This window comes from Varanus komodoensis, unplaced genomic scaffold (genome assembly GCF_004798865.1).
Source record: "Varanus komodoensis strain SLA01 unplaced genomic scaffold, ASM479886v1 scaffold105, whole genome shotgun sequence".
In the NCBI taxonomy this organism is placed as follows: Eukaryota; Metazoa; Chordata; class Lepidosauria; order Squamata; family Varanidae; genus Varanus; species Varanus komodoensis.
The window spans coordinates 360680-376297 of NW_025335297.1; the positions used below are offsets into that span (position 1 = coordinate 360680).

Sequence of the window (15618 nt, forward strand, 5' to 3'; positions counted from 1 at the left end):
GAGAGAGAGAGAGAGAGAGAGAGAGAGAGATCCTTTGTGCACGCATGTGTGCACATGCACACGGACACACTCCTGTAGTCCCAGTCCATCCCAGTGCCTACAACTTACTTTTTAAAAGCCATTTCCAAAACTTCTAACAGTGTGAATGGCACTGTTTCTAGTTTGGTCCACAGATATATGCAACCGTTTGCCATACAAGTTACACTGACACTTCACAGCTTTTAACCCACAGAGACGCGGAAATAGCAACATGTGTCCCTGTTACACATGGTCATTCCCCGAAACGTCACCCCAGCCATATTGTTTCATTCGACCCAGAAAATACCAGCATCCTAGCTTAGTCCTTGTTTCAAATGCAAGGAACCTGGAACCATAGGAAAAACAGTGCCTGTAAGCAAGTGCTGAATGCCTTTCCCCCAGCAGCGCAGAGCCAGTGCAGGTTAGAGCACAGGAAGCCACCTTGTACTAAGCTAGACCACAAGTCCATCTAATCCAGCACCGTTCCCATTGATGGTAACGGCTCTCCAGGATTTCAGGCAGGATTGCTAGCCTTGCTTGGGGATGCTGGGATCGAACTCCATCACATGCAAGTGTATGCTGGAAACAGGGATGGGGTCCCCAGTTGCACTTTATGGATCCCCACTCCTTGTCTGCAAGGATTAAGAGCAACCAGGATGGTTAGCAGGCACTGAGCCACAGACCTTCAGCTGGGCAGTGAGAATGACCCCTGCCTGGGTTGCACCTGGCCCCAAGTGAGTGATACCAGCAGCACCACGAGCTGTTTTGTTCCTTATTGAAACAGAACGATAACGAGGCACAAAAGGTGCAAGATAGAAGGTAACACGGGTGTAGGGCAGCCTGATGCCCTCCAGACGTTTGGGACTCGCGGGCCAATGGCCAGGGCTAGTGGGAGCCGCAGTCCAGAAGCACCTGGGGAGGAGGGCACCAGGTTGGGTGGGAAAGGCATCTTTCAGGGGATCCAGAAAGCGAAGCGGGCTGCTTCTCTGTTGCAAGTGAGGGTCCGAAGCTGAAGTCCGGAGCTTGCCCCCACCCCCCCCCAAAAAAAAAGAAAGAAAGAAGGGAAAGAGGAGGAGGACAGCTATCTAAGCCACAGCGGGTGCCTCACAACAGAAGAAAATTAAGAAAGGGGAGAAAGAAACGAGGTCTGTCATGCCAAGATGCTGCAGCAGGTTGCATGCAGGAAGAGAAGCGGGGTGTCCCAAACGCCTTAGGCTCCGAGGACACTCTGCAACCCCCGCCGACTTCAAAGCCCCTATACTCCCAGCAGGACCTACCAGGAGGACTCCGCAACAGGAACGACTCCGGAGTGAGTCCCCGAGGACCTCCTTTCCCTTCTGCCCGCTTGGCGACAGGCTCGGGCGCCGACCTGCAAGATCTCCTCCTTGCGCCCAGCCCCTATTAATAGCCGGCCGGGTGCAGGCAGCTCCCGAGCTATTATTACAGCACACGTGAGCCGGAGCAACGCGGGGAAGGGGCTGGGTGCTGAAGGCGGGGGAGAGCGCTCCGGGCCGGCCTCCGCTCAGGGCGCCCCCTCTCAGGGGGACCCGGGCGTTGGAGTTGCCGCCCGCCGCCCGCCGCCCTGGCTGGCTGGCTGGCTGGCTGGCTGGCGCCCCCGTCCTCCCGGCTTCTGCCGCGGTGCCCTCAGGGGGATCCTGGGCACACCCAGAAAACCTTCAAGACGCCCATCTTGAAGACGCCCCCACCTGCCGCGTTGCTGTGGCTCGGGCTGCTTTTGAATAGCGGAGGAGCCGGTGCGGGGAAAGGAAAAAGCTAATTCCCTTCCTGGAAAATTTTCTTCCACGCCCCCCTCCCGCCTCGTTGAGGTAAGGACTGAACTTCACTGACCTGCTCCCCAACTCCTCCTTTTCGAAGGCTTTTTGCGTGCCCGGTATCGCCGATGCTCCCGGCTGCCCCCGTCTCCCCGCACCCGCAAGGCCTTGGCGGCTTCGCTTCCCCACTCAGCGCTCCCCGCGGAGGCGGCGGGCCGCTCCAGCGCCCCGCTTTCTGCGAGCCCTTCCGAGCAGCGCGCCCGCGGAGGGCGCCGGCCTAAGTCCGGCAGGTGCAGGAGGGCTGCGAGGCCGCGGCGCAAGACCCAGAAGGCGAAGCCTGCGAGGCTGTGCAGCAGAAGGCAACGCGGTCGTGTAGCGCTTTATTATGGCATAAGTATCCATGGACAATCTGGCACCGCTCTGTAACCATCTTTGCCAATTTAAGGTTAATACTGCACACCTCGGGTGACGTGAGCAGGGCATCTGCAGAAGCTGGCATCAGACGAAGCGTGGCTGCTTTCCAAGGTGGCACAAGATTCCCCGCTGTTTTTGCTGAGTTCTGATGACAGCAGTCTTGCCTCAGCCCCAAACGCACCGATCCTGTTGGGCACAGCAAGGGAGGTGCTCAGGGCACAGCGAGGACAGCCCTCTCCAGGCCCTTTAAGGCCCTCCACCCCCAGCCAGCCCCTTTTGTTGAGGGGCAGGACTGTGTGATCCTGGAGCTTTTCCTGGTGTCCCTTAAATTAGGCTTCCCCAAAATTGGTCTGGTACCTTCCTCTGGCAAATGCCATTCCATCAGGGCTGCCCCAGATCATTTGGCTGCCTATGCCCAAGGGTGTTGCCCACAGGGGATCAGCTGAGGTAGCTTATAAGGTTTTCCAGTGTGCAGAAAAAGAGCCAGTGTGGTGTGCTGCATCTGGCTCATTGGGTGATTTTGGGCCAGTCACTCTCAGCCTAACCTACCTACACCTTGGATTCCTCACAAGAGGAAAGAGGACAGAATGTAAGTGATGACCAAAGCTTTACTTGCTTAAATGTTCTCTCAGGCAGTTGCCCTAAAAGAAACAACATGGTGGGTTGTGGGGAAGAGAGCAAATATTAGCACACAGGGCTTGGCTTCTGGAGTGCCTAGAAGGAGCATAGGAGGATGCACAATACAACTTAAAAGGGTGTGTCCAGGCATTCTCTCTCATCTGCAGTACAACTAATCCAGAAGAGAAATTTTAGCTCATCAGGGAAAAGGTTCTTCTTTATTAGCCTAGAGTGGATTCTTGGCTCAGCAAGCAAAGCTGACTCATTGCAGGAGCTCCTACCAGGCAAGTGGGTAGGCTAGAAGCTAGGATTTCTGTCTTCTGGGAGGCAGCTGGGGCTGAGACTAGAAGCCAGAGTTGCTGGGCTCTTAGGACTAGCAGTAACTCAGAAAATGGAGGGAGAAGTAAGGGTGACCAACCACATCCTGTGCTGTGCCTTTTCACAGCACCTTGATCTGCAGCAACTGCTTATAGCCATTCTATTAAAGCTGCTATAAAAATCCTGTATGCAAACCATGCTTAAGGGCAAGGCTACAGAAGGCCGAAAAAGAATCGCAGAGGAACCTAGAAGCCCTGTTCCAGCTCACATACTGTTCTCCTCACCAAATCTTAGCAGCAATGCTTTCAACCACTTAAGAGCACTTTAGCTGGCAAAGCATGAATACACTGAGAGGGGTGTGACTAAACACTGAGGTTCTTCGGAACTGGGAATCTCTTGGGGACAGAAACCTTTTTCATGTTGATCTGTGGAGCAATAAGGAGAGAAGGGGCTGGGGTACACTTTCCTATATTGACTTAGCACTTGATGGCAAAGTAGGAAAGGAGTAATGCAAGACATACACTGTAGTTTGAAGGCTTGGAGTAAGTAGATAAGCAAATTTCACGACTTGTGCCAGAACGATACCTGTGTTCTGTCATGTAACATCACAAGTGCTACATGAGCATACCACGTAAGCGCACCCAGGAAGGAGCTGTGTGTGTAAACTTTTGCCCTGCAGTGCTAGATCTAAACTCAGGACTGTGCTTATCTGTGTGTCCTCAGTTTGGAAGGCAGGTGCTGAGAAAGCAGAGACACTTCCAGAAACCAAGTTTCAAGTCCTCAGGAAAGCAAGACATAAGTGCCTAGGCAACATCTGTTGAAATCTGGCTTCTTCATAAGATTTCTAGTCACAGGGAGGAAAGTGGGCAGAACTCTCCTCCCCATCTTGAATGACCTGCATAACTTCATGTCCTATCTCATGACCAGCATAAATCATGCAAAATAGCGAAAATATTATACATTAACAGTGTTGTTATGTTGCTGCCATGTCCAGCTTAGGGCAACCCTATGAATGGATGCCCTCTAGAATGTCTTGTCCTCGATAGCCCTGCTCAGCTCTTGTAAACTCACAGCTACGGCTTCCTTTACAGAATTCGTCTCATAAGAGAACCAACACAAGTCTGTGTAATTTGAGGAAGCTACAGAATTCAGTCCTTGCTAGACAAATGTGGAAAACCTGAGAAAGAATATTTAAAAATGGAATAAAAGCCTGACAACTCCCAACAGACCCTTAGGGTTGGATGGCAAATTCTTCAGTGGATTTCTTATTATTTGATGCTTGATGACTGACAACTCAATGTGTGGAATGACGTGGTCAAAAAGCCTTGCATATCTGACATAATGAAACAACTATCTGTTCACCACCACTCACAAAAGAGCCATCAGTTCACAGTGTAGGCTACAGTCAGCAAATACCCACACACAAACCAGTCCAGAGTAAAAAAATTACGCGTCGTTAAATACCTGCCACCCCCTTGCCTTTCTACACACCAATGAGAATTCAGGCTGCTAAATCAGCAAAATAATTTTAATGTCTCTTCCGAAAATAGACTAAACCAGGTAAAGCCAAAAAAAGAAAGAGGTCCTCCTTCCTCAAACAAGGGCTTGCTTTAAATGGTTGCTTCTCCAGCCCCTCAGGATAAACATTTTCTAACAGTCCCATAGTTTCTTCCCTTTAACTTCAGATCATCTTCTTGAAGTTCTCAATGGCTTCATCTGACTTTTGCAATTCAGTTTCACTTTGTTTCAGCTGGGAAAAGAAAAGCAAAATATATTTGTTGCTGGGGCATCTGTACTGGTCCTAACCCATGCCACAGAGCCCACCTGTGTTTCCTGATGAGAGCACACACCCTCTGCTCCAAGCGTCCATTACCCCGGGGCTTATTATGGGCCACAGCTCAGCATTCTAGTGTTGGTGATTTGTTACCTTGGCAGCATCTGCCTCTTGGACTTTGGCAGGGACTTTAGCTGCATAGTCTGGGCTATCCATACGCTCACGCAATCGCAGGATTTGTTTCTGCAGCTCTGCCTTTTTACCAGCCAGTTTGGAGACCTCCTTCTCAGCATCGATCAAACCCTGGCATGGGGGACAGAAAGGTACAGGGAAAACCACGGTGCACACTAATAGAGCACATGGAGAGTAAGTCTGCTCCCAATGGCCAATACAACACACTTCCTACATCCTCGCTGCAAAGAAGATGGGCTGTGGACACTGCACTGCAGAATATTTGTTTAGATGTTTCTTATACAGCATGGCCTAATGTTTTTAGTTTCCTCGTCCCTCATGGTTTTTGAGATAAATTTGCAAAGCAAGAGTGCACTCTCCCCATGAAAGTTTCAGAAAAGAAACAAACACCACTGTGTGCTATGGTAATTATGATTAAATCTACTTAAATAGTGTGCTGCTTTTGAAGACTGGGGTTAGACAGAGTTGGGTAGTAAAGTAAGGTGTCTGGGAATAGTAACCGTTGGACAGGACAGAGAGATGGACTCTCACGGATACTAGAGCCTCAGGCTCAAACCCATTCAAGGCCTAAGTTTTCACCATACCTTATCCATACCGTTTTTCATACCCATGATGAATAGAAAAATGGTTTTCTTGAGGGACCTAATTCTATGCCAGATAACAGATTTACAGCTGCATACTAAATATTGTAGATATGCTGCGGATATGCAGCTTGAGAACAACATGGTGACAGAGGAGGGAAAGGAACTACAGGCTGTTTCCTAAAATTAGGAAGAAAACTGCTGAGCTTTGAAGATCCGAGGATATCGGCCTTCTGTTACCTTGAGCAGAAGGTGGACAGTGCATTTGTCAGAGGCAATAGCGACAGCACAGCCAGAAGGGGGCGCTTGCCCTGGATCCAGAACCAGCACTTCCTTGGAGGAAGAGAGAGTGCGGATGTATTCAGAGCACCGAGTCACGGCCTCTGCTGTCTCAGGGTCCAGGCACTGCAAGTAACCTGAGAAGTAGAGAAAAGGACATAAAGGTAACGGGGGCGGGGGAGCAGAGAGGACTGACTGTAGCCTCCTATATTCTTTGTAGACTTGATCTACTCTTTTATCCTTCTCCTCATGAGTTAGATCCACTGCAAGCACCATCTTAATTATTCCATCCAAGTGCTAAACTAGGATGGAAAAACTGCAAACAGTTCTGAGTAACTGCACAGTTGCTCAGCCTTGCCCCTCTAAAGGGTTGCTTAAATCACTTGTAGAAGCGTGGCCAGACATCCCGGTTTGCTGGCACCCAAACTCTACTTGTTTCTCTTTTTCTTTTGCCCTTCAAGTTCTAATTTCCTCCTTCTAGGCTTCTGGGAATTCCACAATTCTGCATAAGCCCAGGAAATGATATTCGGTGCAGAATTCAGCATCCCAAAGCATCACAGATTTAAAAAAATGTTTCTAGCCCTTAAAATTGTGAAGATGGTCCTGAACCATATGAACAATGCTTTATGAAGTCTCAGACTCTGGAAAAGGGAATGAACAAGATCTGAGTTGTTCATGAGCAAAGCCTATAAGGACTCTGTACAGCCCCTTGGCGCCTTCCTTAAGACTAGCTGAGGCAGAGAAAAATAGGCAAAGCAAGGGGTGTCATACAAATGCAATTGGTTTCCAGTAGCTGTTCTGGTTAATATTGCCCTTTGTTCCCTCTGCTTTCATCAAGCAAGAACCCTTCCCTCTCCTAACAGCCTGCACTCACAGTCAGCTTTGGTCTTGGTGAGGTTGTAGTCTGCTCGGAGTGAGCGGACCGCTCTAATGATGCTCTGCACGAAGTCAATGGTCTGGTCCAAGCCCTCGTTCCGCCAGCAGCACTAAAGCAAGTCAGAAAAAGGATTAATGGTTTAGTGAGATCTTTGGCATCGCAATTTGAGAATGACATCAGCACAGCTTGCAGTGAATAATCATTTTTTTTGCTCTGGGAACAAAATGAGGAATGTTCAAGCATTTATTCTCCTGCTGTTGACGATGGCCAGGGAAATGGTGTTTTAAGTAATTAAACACTTGTAATAAAATAAATGTGTAGCAATACTTAGTGTTCCTGATTTTTTTTTTTTTTTGGCTTGCATTTGCCAATGTCTCAAAATAAAATACCATGATAAAAAGTACCTTTATTTAGGGTTTTGCTGTTTGCTTCACACTCAGGTATAATCTCTCTCTCTCCCACACACACACTAACATATACCTCTAGGATTTCCTTCCACAATGATTCTGGCTAGAAGCTTGAGAGTTTGTCACTGTGTTACCTGCTCTGTGCTGGGGTAAGAGGTGACGCAGATGCTGGGTGGATCAGAGGAAGGAGACCTTCGGGGCAGCCGCTGGAACAGCTCTTCTGTGACAAATGGCATGAAAGGGCTGAGAAGACGAAGCCCAGCATCCAAACAGGTGTAGAGAACATTCCGGGCTGTCTGGATCGCGGCCTCATCTGGACCAGCAAACACAGGCTTTAGGCACTCCTAAATAGTGAATTTTAAAGGGTATGAGGATTTTAATGTAACACAGCCTTGTAAATAAGCCCACAGAAGTTACTAGCCTGCAAACAAACAAACAAGTATTGTTTACAGCATTTTATTCTGCTTTTGTGCCAGGAAAAAAGGCTCACAAAGTAGCTTATGTGGATTAATAATAAAACAGCTAAAAAGAAAAGGTATTAAAAGGGAGGAGGAGAAAAGCAAAGCTCAGGCATTATTTATTACATTTCTATATTGCCTAATATAAGGAAGCTCTCTGGGTACTTCACAACAATTGAAACTAAAAGGTTAAAACCATAATATAAAATAAAGGACAAAATGCAGGGCAAAACTGAGCACCAGAGCAAAGATTAAAATGCGTTCAACTGGGGGAAAAAGAGATCTTCACAAGAAGACCACAATGTAGGTGTCAGACAGCCTCCCTGGGAAGCTCAGCTGCGATGCCACAACAGAAAAGCCCCTCTTCCTAGTAGGCACCTGTCTGATTTCTTTGTGGCAGGCACTCAAAGAACAGCTGAAGATGATCCTAGGGTCCAGGAGGGTGTGCATGGGAAGAGAACACACACACACACACACACTGTACTCCCTCTACATATATAATTCGACAAGCCTGCTCAGGAACTAGTACCTTGGGGCATGGAAAGTATCCGCTGCTCTCGCCTGTGGCTACTAGCATTCTACCAGGCTGGGAAAAAATAAAAGGCCATTCACTGAGAGGGCTGGTGAAGGAAGGATGAAGCAAGTTATCCCTCCATCGAAAGAGCTTAGAATAGTTTTTAGGGTGCTTCCAGCTAGAGGACTCTTAGTACTACCAGTCTAAGGACACTGTGCAGCTGTTCCATCCTCTCTTTGTTAAGAGATTTTTGGTGGCAAGGAAAAAGATGTAAGAAAAATGGGAAAATACAGGAAGGTTACAAGTGGAAGATGAAATCATCTGAACGCCCTGTAGACACCTGGTAATGAGGCAGGGCGTTGGCATGGTAAATGCCATGCCTGGAAGCAGGTTTGTTCCCAAGACAGCTCTTTAAAATAGACCAGGATGTGATTTATACTGTGCAAGGAGCTTCATGGCAGAGCACTGATTTGAAACGAGCACTTTTAAAACAAGCCTCCATCCATTACGCTCAGCGGCTTATATGAGTATTACTGCACTGTCCTCACAGGCAGAATGGTTGCACCTCTCGAGCAGAAAGGCAACAAAGTGCTCTCAGAGGTTCCACTTACCAGGTAGACGTCACATAGCTCATAGAGCCAGAAGTTATACACTGCTGTGGTGATGCCAGGGAAGTCATAGGCCTGGAAGCCAAGGTTGCACAGCTCCACAGCATGGCTCAGGCGACTCAAGATCCAAGCATCAATGAGGCTCTCTGATCCGGTGGGCTGCAAGAGACCAAGTGTGCTCATAAGGACATGCTCCTCGTGGCCCTGACGCATGAGTAGGAGAGGAGGGTGTCAGCTGGGACACAAGCAGGTAAGGAAGAGGGACGTGTCCATCCAGCCACAGTCTGTGCTGAGCTCACTGCAGCACCAGCACTGTCACACCTCACTGTGGAGCATTTGGGGCCTGGGGGGGATGAATGCCACAGGGAACCATGAGGAAAGGCTCACCCCTGGGCTGCGCTGTGGCTGAAATCCATCCCCAAGGCCACGGATGGCAAATTTAGTTGCATTCCAGAGTTTGTTGCAGAAGTGCCGGTAGCCCAGAATCCGGTTCACATCTAGATTTATATCCCGGCCTGTGGGGAAAAAGGGGAACTCTGTGACATCAGCAAGAAAAAAAGTAGAAGCCAAGAATGAGGTAGCAAAAGGTGTGCCCGCCTTTCAGATGGAGGCAGGATAATGACCTTGAGAAGTGTAAGCACAGAGAGCAAAGCGAAGTGCATCTGTCCCACATTCTGGGATGCCACTGGGGTAATCCGATTTCTGTGAAGCAATCAGAGGTACATATTACACCCCCACAGACACAGGCAAACACATGATGTTTGAGCTCTCCAAGATTCCCTGAACATCAGCCCACCGCTCGTATCTCCTCAACCAGTGCTCCTGTTAATGATTGCTTTTTATTTTGTGCAAACAGGAAAGTTGTGCAAAACTGTTGTTATTGGGTGTTGTGCCAGTCATGCCCAAATTTGCACAAATTTCCCTCATAAACTGGAACATGCATGTTTTAAATGTGAGAATGTTCCACATTTGAGAAAGTGCACATTTTGTGAATATGAAAGCAAGTTTGGAAATTTGCAGGTATTTTAAAGGAACATGAACTCCCATTTGAGATGGCAAATTTTCTGAGTTAGTTGCAAACTAAAATTCTAGTACATCCCTACTGACATTTCTCCTATTAGGACTCCTGGTCCACCATCTTGGTCTTAAAAGCTTGGGTCTTCAAACAATATGCCCAGGGACTGGGCTCTGCCAGACTACCTGTCGCTCCTGGTTTTTGCTCCATTTTTTACTTTTAAAAGTCAGAACACTTATTTTTTAAAAAAATAATGTGAAGCTTGTGTTCTCCAAAGCAAAATACTGTCCTCTGTGTGGGCAACATTCCTCCAGGCTCTCCTGTCCTCCACCATCCCCCGGAGTCCACTGCCCTCAAGCACCATCTTTATTTGGGTTCAAAAGACTGTTTTGGTGGATTTTTTGGAGTTCAAACTCAGCCTCTTGTCTTGAACTTAGGTTCTTGGGAAAGTTACCTTTTTGTCAGTCTTCCCAGTTTGCTTTCTGGGAAATGTTTGTGACCAGCCACAACCAACAGGGCAGCCATTTTATGAATGGGCAACATCCCCCCCACCCATGGCAGTTATTTTGTGAGAGCATTCAGCATGCCATGAATGGAGCTGGTTGGAGCCAGGGGTCAGACTAGATGGCCCAGGAGGTCCCTTCTGACTTACTCTGTTTCTATCCCTCAACTAACTCCAAAGGCTGAGGATTCCTGTCTTAAAGCATTCCCTTAAACAGACAGAATTATCATGTCCAGGAGTACTAGACTGGCCTCCAACTGAATTGTTTTCCAGGAATATTTATCTAACTAGATACAAAGCTATTATGTGAGAGAGAGAGTTCAGAACATTGTCCAGCGCACCATCAGCATTAGACAAACATCAGCAATAAAGGGAGGAAAATGGGTTACCTGCCCGTGCTTTGCTCGCTCTATCTCAGCTGGGTCTAAATTGCTCTCTAGCAACTGAGCGTGCAGGTCCTACAGAGGCAGAGAAGAAAAGGTTGGTCTTTCATAGGGTGAAACAGCAACACAGGAACACTGCCGAAACGGAAGAAGCTTGGGGTAAACAAGGAGAGGGACGCCATATGAAAGGACTGTGAGTGCTGATCAGTTTTAGTTTTCTACTCAAAACAATTTCCTGGGCTCAGAACACTTTAGTTCTGCCCCAGGCTCCAACTGGTGGATCTCGGGGCTCTAAAAAACCACAAAGTTGATCCCACAAGCCTGAAATAGGTGCATCCCCGCCTAATACGAAAAGTCACCTCCAGTGTAATGCCAGTAATGACGTCCAGTGGATCTATCACGTTTCCCAGCGATTTGCTCATCTTCCTGCCATGCGCATCCCGAACAACTGCATGAAGGTAAACCTGGAAAGGGACCACAGAAAGGCAACTGGGAGAGGGGTGCTGGGAGCAGATGCCTGGGCAGCAAGAGGAGAAAGCTCTGCAGTTCTGAATCTTGCCCAAGCCCATGGATCCCTAGGGGCATTTCAAATATTAGGCATTCCCCTGCTGACACACCAGGCAAACCATGCATACATTATCAACAGCAATTGGACACATTCAAGCTTCGTCTCCATGACCTGCTTCACACGTGACAATGGTTTTTTCAAGCCCAGGGGATCACAAATGAAGAGGGACAGAGTGAGCGTGCTGGTTCCCGTCATCAATTGCTCCGGCTGAGGTTGGGCAGAGCTCAGCAACAAGAATGTGGAACAGGAGTGTGTCCAGAGGTGCAAAGTCCCAGCAGCCCCAGCTCATGTTCTCCAGTCACAAGGCGGCCAAATGCATTTATTAATTTATTTGATTTGATTCCGCCAAATGGGCCGAATGGCACTCTGGTTTCCCCCTTCCTTGGCTCTGACGCCAAGGATAGGAGGACTGAAATTGAATCAAATGAGTACAAGGGCAACCAAGAAGAGATAAGTAAGCAGTTGTACAGAGCAATACGATACCTGAAAATCGCAGCCATTTTTTGGTTGCCTCCTTTTTTTTTTAACAGTTCAAGCAAAAGTCCTCACACAGAAGTACACATCAGACATTAGCTTACATGAGTTGCATTGTCCATGTGTTCCCTCTGCATGCAATATAAGCCTCTGTGACCAACCTAAGCTATGAAGAACACGAGTCAGGGGTGTCAGTGCCATGGAAGAAAATGATTAAGCATCTTTCTCACCTCTCTGAATGGCAACTTCCCAGTAAGTTTAAGGCCCAGCATGACCATGCGGGCCACCCAGAAGAACAAAATATCATGTCCTGTCTCCAGGAGAGTCCCAGGGTAAAAAACCTGGAGATCTTCACTCTTAGAAGAGAAACAAAAGGGTTGGAATGAATTAATGAAATCTGGGGGGGAATGAAAAGTAAATACACACATTCATTACCCATTCTCACAATCCTCCTTGACAACTGGACTTACGTGGTTTGGCCAGCCAAAGATGGAGAAAGGGAACAGTCCAGATGAGAACCAAGTGTCCAGGACATCCTCATCTGGAAATGGGGCATAAGAAACACACAGAGCCATCAAGAGGAGGAGGGGCTAGAGCACATGTGTGTGTTGAATGCTGACAAGCCAGCTTCTGTTCAAAAATGAGCAACTTACTGCCCAGCAAGAGTTGTACGCAGAGGTTAAGAAAAAGGAAGTAACCAGCACAAATGAGAGAGATTGAGTGTCCAGTTAAAAGATCACAAGCTACAAGGTTGTTGGGAAAGACACCATGCCCAAACCCTTGAGATGCCCTCACCTGTCAGAGCAGGCAGTGATAGACTAACAGAAAAATGGTCTAGAAGTATGTAAGGAAAGGGCAAGGTACACATATTTTAAATAAATCAGTAAATATATAACAGGTGTGTACCCACCCTTTATTTGAGGGGCAAAATGTAGCATGCTCCCCCCTCTTGCTGTGGGGTTTCAGCTGCTTTCAACTTTTTTAAATAATTCCTGCCAAACTTCAATCTGCTGTACCTTGCCGGAGAGAGATTTTATCCGGTGTCACCTTGAAGATTTTGGCTGCTTTCTCTTTTGCTTCTTGCTCACTTCGGCCACTTACCCAGTATTTACCATCAGTGTCCTGGAAGGAGAACAACAGATTGCTTAAAATAGCTCACCAGCCCCATTCAGAAAGAAGCCAAAGCTATAAAGTTACCTATAAAGTTGCTTGATTAAAAATGAATCACTAGCAGATTAATTTACTTGAGAGATACATTATCAGTGTATGACTCTTATTATCACAACTGCAACACAGATGCCTTTTTAAGGATAATAAACAAAGTGTATAGTTTATTTACACCTGATATAATACAATCTTTCACCAGAAGCCACTGCACCCTGGTCATGTTCAGACAATTATAACTTGGCTTACTAGATCTGAATGAGCCCTTTGACTGTTCACACAGTCACTTTATCCCCACCCCACCCCCACCCCCCAAACACACACACACAAGCAAGCAAGCACAGGAACCAGGAAGGCTTCAATCAGCTATAGTTTCTTGTGACACTCATACCAGGAAACTATGGTTAACAACTTCTAAGCAAGCCATGATATAAAAGAGTACTTTGAAGCTGGTTTAATACCTTGGCTTGTCTGGGAACAGTCTACCATAGTTTTCCAGTTCAGACTAAAAGGAGGCATCTTAGTTGAATCCTGGCCCATGGAAAAGGAAAAGCAAATGGTCTGCATGCTGGGAAAATGCTCGTTCACATCTTGGGTCATTCTGCCAAGACATTACTGTCCAAACACAACCAGGGTTACAAAGAAGGGTACACTTAATATCTTATTTGTGCATAAAATCTGGCAAAATAGAATATTCCATATTACAATGGCATACAAGAGCCAAAAGAACAAAGTCAAGATCTATCATTAGTATGGAAAATCCAGATTTCAGCACATATTTTGGAGGAGCGGCAAAGCAGGTACATTGCTTGGACAAACAAGATTACAGCCTAAATCTACAGCATCTCTACTTTAAAAATCTGGTTAAACCTGAGGCTGCAAGGCCAGAGAAAACTTCCCTCTGCCTGAGATACTTGGAAAGCCACAAATGAGAATGTATGCATGGAGCACACCTGCCAGCAGTCATAAAATTCACTGCCCTTGATCATGTTCTTCATCAGACTTTCCCAACCTGTTGCCCTCCAGCTGTTCTGGGTCACAACTTCCCCTCATCACTAACAAGTAACCATGCTGGAGGGGGCTAATGGAAGTTTTAGTCTAAAACCTCTGGAGGCTGTCCAACATGCTAATTCTGGGAAGGGAGATGGGGAGAGATTACACATATACCAATTATTTTTATTCCAATTAGTGATCCTAACTTAACGTGGCAGAGCTGTTCTGTTCGCAGTACTCAGTATCTTACTTAGAGGTCTACACTGAAAGAAAGATAGCACTTTCCCCTGCATTTCTCCAACACCGCTCTCCGTTCCCCAGCCACACTCCCACAGGATGCTTATGCTTCCACGGGTCCCAAATGCTTTTTGCATCCCATTTCCTCAGCCGCTTGGCCCTCCCATCACTGCCTGCCCACAATGGCCCAGAGGTCTTACCTCTCCTGGTGGCACTGAAGGGTCATTAACCATCACAAAATACGCTGGGATGCGATGGCCCCACCACAGCTGCCGAGAAATACACCAATCCCTAGAGCAGGAGAGGGAGAAAGGGAGCATAAAAGTGTCGCGTCCCGTCCAAGAATTTCTGGTGAACCTAAACACACATGTGCACCCCTGAAGAACAAAACATGCAGGACTCTATGGGGGGGCAGGGTAGGGCAGAGAATCAAAGTGAGCTGGGACGTTGTGGGAATTGAAAAACTGCAGCAAGAACTTCACTACGAAGGACCAAAACCACAGCATTCCATTCCAGTTCATTCTGGCAAAGAAATGCATACAACAGAATAATGGATTAGTTACTCCAAACATCACTCCTAAGATAAAAGAAGTGTAACAAATATGCATTGTTATCGTAAGCATTGTTCTTACGATGAATGAGGAACAGTTAGGGAGACTGCCAATGAATAGGAACATTTCCTTCATCTCATTGATTAAAATGAGTTAATACAACTAATTAAATAATGAACACATACACAAGCACACAGAAACCAATCCCAAACTCTGCACATTTCCCTGCCAAAATGAATTGGGATAATAATACAATATGGTTCTGGTGTCTGGTAGTCAAACTCACTGCAATGAATTATACTGGATATAATACAATTTCCACTTATCATTAAATTCTTCAGTTGGTCTTTTGTTTACATAATTAGTTAATTTTGCCATCACTGCATACTCAACTTATTTTTCCAGTCTTCGATTGTTGGGCATTCTGGTGTTTTCCATTTAGAAGAAATTGTAATTCTTGCTGCAGCTGTCATGTATTTGAGTAATTCTGACATGTTCTTTAAAAAAGTCACTGGTATAATGTTCAAAAGCCTATTCTTAGGACTCATAGGAAACTTGGTTTTTAAGGGGTTTTTTTTGTATTCCCGCATGTATCACCTTCCAAAATCTTTTAATTATCTCCCAAGTCTACCACATAGGCAGAAAGTCCAATCCACTTTATTGTATTTAAAACTCACTGCAACTCATTTGGTTCCCCCTGCCCAAACGTCCTGCCTTGTCTTTTCTTGTTTCCCTACAAAAGGATGACCAGAATGTGTTCTTGATCTTTTGTGTGCGCATGGCTTGGTGTGACTAGTTACACAATAGTCAGTGTGAACATAAAATGCTCCTCTCCATCCATCATGCCTTCTTACACTAAATTCGGCTTTTGAGTGCCAATGGCCACATGGCCAAAATAGGT

General features: G+C 46.7%; 2 protein-coding genes and 1 long non-coding RNA gene across 11 annotated transcripts in view; 1 reads left to right on the forward strand and 2 right to left on the reverse strand.

Annotated features, from left to right (window-relative positions):
* Nucleotides 1–2304, reverse strand: part of VWA7 (von Willebrand factor A domain containing 7) — a 44959-nt gene extending 42655 nt beyond the window's left edge. For 5 of the 7 annotated variants that reach the window (XM_044419590.1, XM_044419588.1, XM_044419583.1 and 2 more), the window contains exon 1: nucleotides 2251–2304. In XM_044419590.1, the coding sequence (XP_044275525.1) occupies nucleotides 2251–2289 (39 nt within the window). In that variant the 5' untranslated portion in view covers nucleotides 2290–2304. Of the gene's footprint in view, nucleotides 1–1295; nucleotides 1693–1866; nucleotides 2011–2250 lie in introns of those variants that run through there. The other 2 variants (XM_044419586.1, XM_044419587.1) reach the window with 2 other exon arrangements.
* Nucleotides 1580–4396, forward strand: LOC123017924. Its single transcript, XR_006413690.1, has 2 exons — nucleotides 1580–1844; nucleotides 4232–4396. It is a non-coding gene; the product is annotated as an uncharacterized LOC123017924 (long non-coding RNA).
* Nucleotides 4397–4650: 254 nt separating this feature from the next.
* The window catches only part of VARS1 (valyl-tRNA synthetase 1), a 34817-nt gene continuing 23849 nt past the window's right edge, over nucleotides 4651–15618 (reverse strand). For all 3 annotated transcript variants that reach the window (XM_044419581.1, XM_044419579.1, XM_044419580.1), the window contains exons 18-31: nucleotides 14367–14457; nucleotides 12789–12894; nucleotides 12243–12313; nucleotides 12003–12128; nucleotides 11090–11194; nucleotides 10737–10805; nucleotides 9454–9532; nucleotides 9218–9345; nucleotides 8834–8989; nucleotides 7385–7594; nucleotides 6841–6952; nucleotides 5928–6103; nucleotides 5068–5217; nucleotides 4651–4890 (exon numbers count right to left, since the gene is read on the reverse strand). In XM_044419581.1, the coding sequence (XP_044275516.1) occupies nucleotides 4822–4890; nucleotides 5068–5217; nucleotides 5928–6103; nucleotides 6841–6952; nucleotides 7385–7594; nucleotides 8834–8989; nucleotides 9218–9345; nucleotides 9454–9532; nucleotides 10737–10805; nucleotides 11090–11194; nucleotides 12003–12128; nucleotides 12243–12313; nucleotides 12789–12894; nucleotides 14367–14457 (1648 nt within the window). In that variant the 3' untranslated portion in view covers nucleotides 4651–4821. The remainder of the gene's footprint in view (nucleotides 4891–5067; nucleotides 5218–5927; nucleotides 6104–6840; nucleotides 6953–7384; nucleotides 7595–8833; nucleotides 8990–9217; nucleotides 9346–9453; nucleotides 9533–10736; nucleotides 10806–11089; nucleotides 11195–12002; nucleotides 12129–12242; nucleotides 12314–12788; nucleotides 12895–14366; nucleotides 14458–15618) is intronic.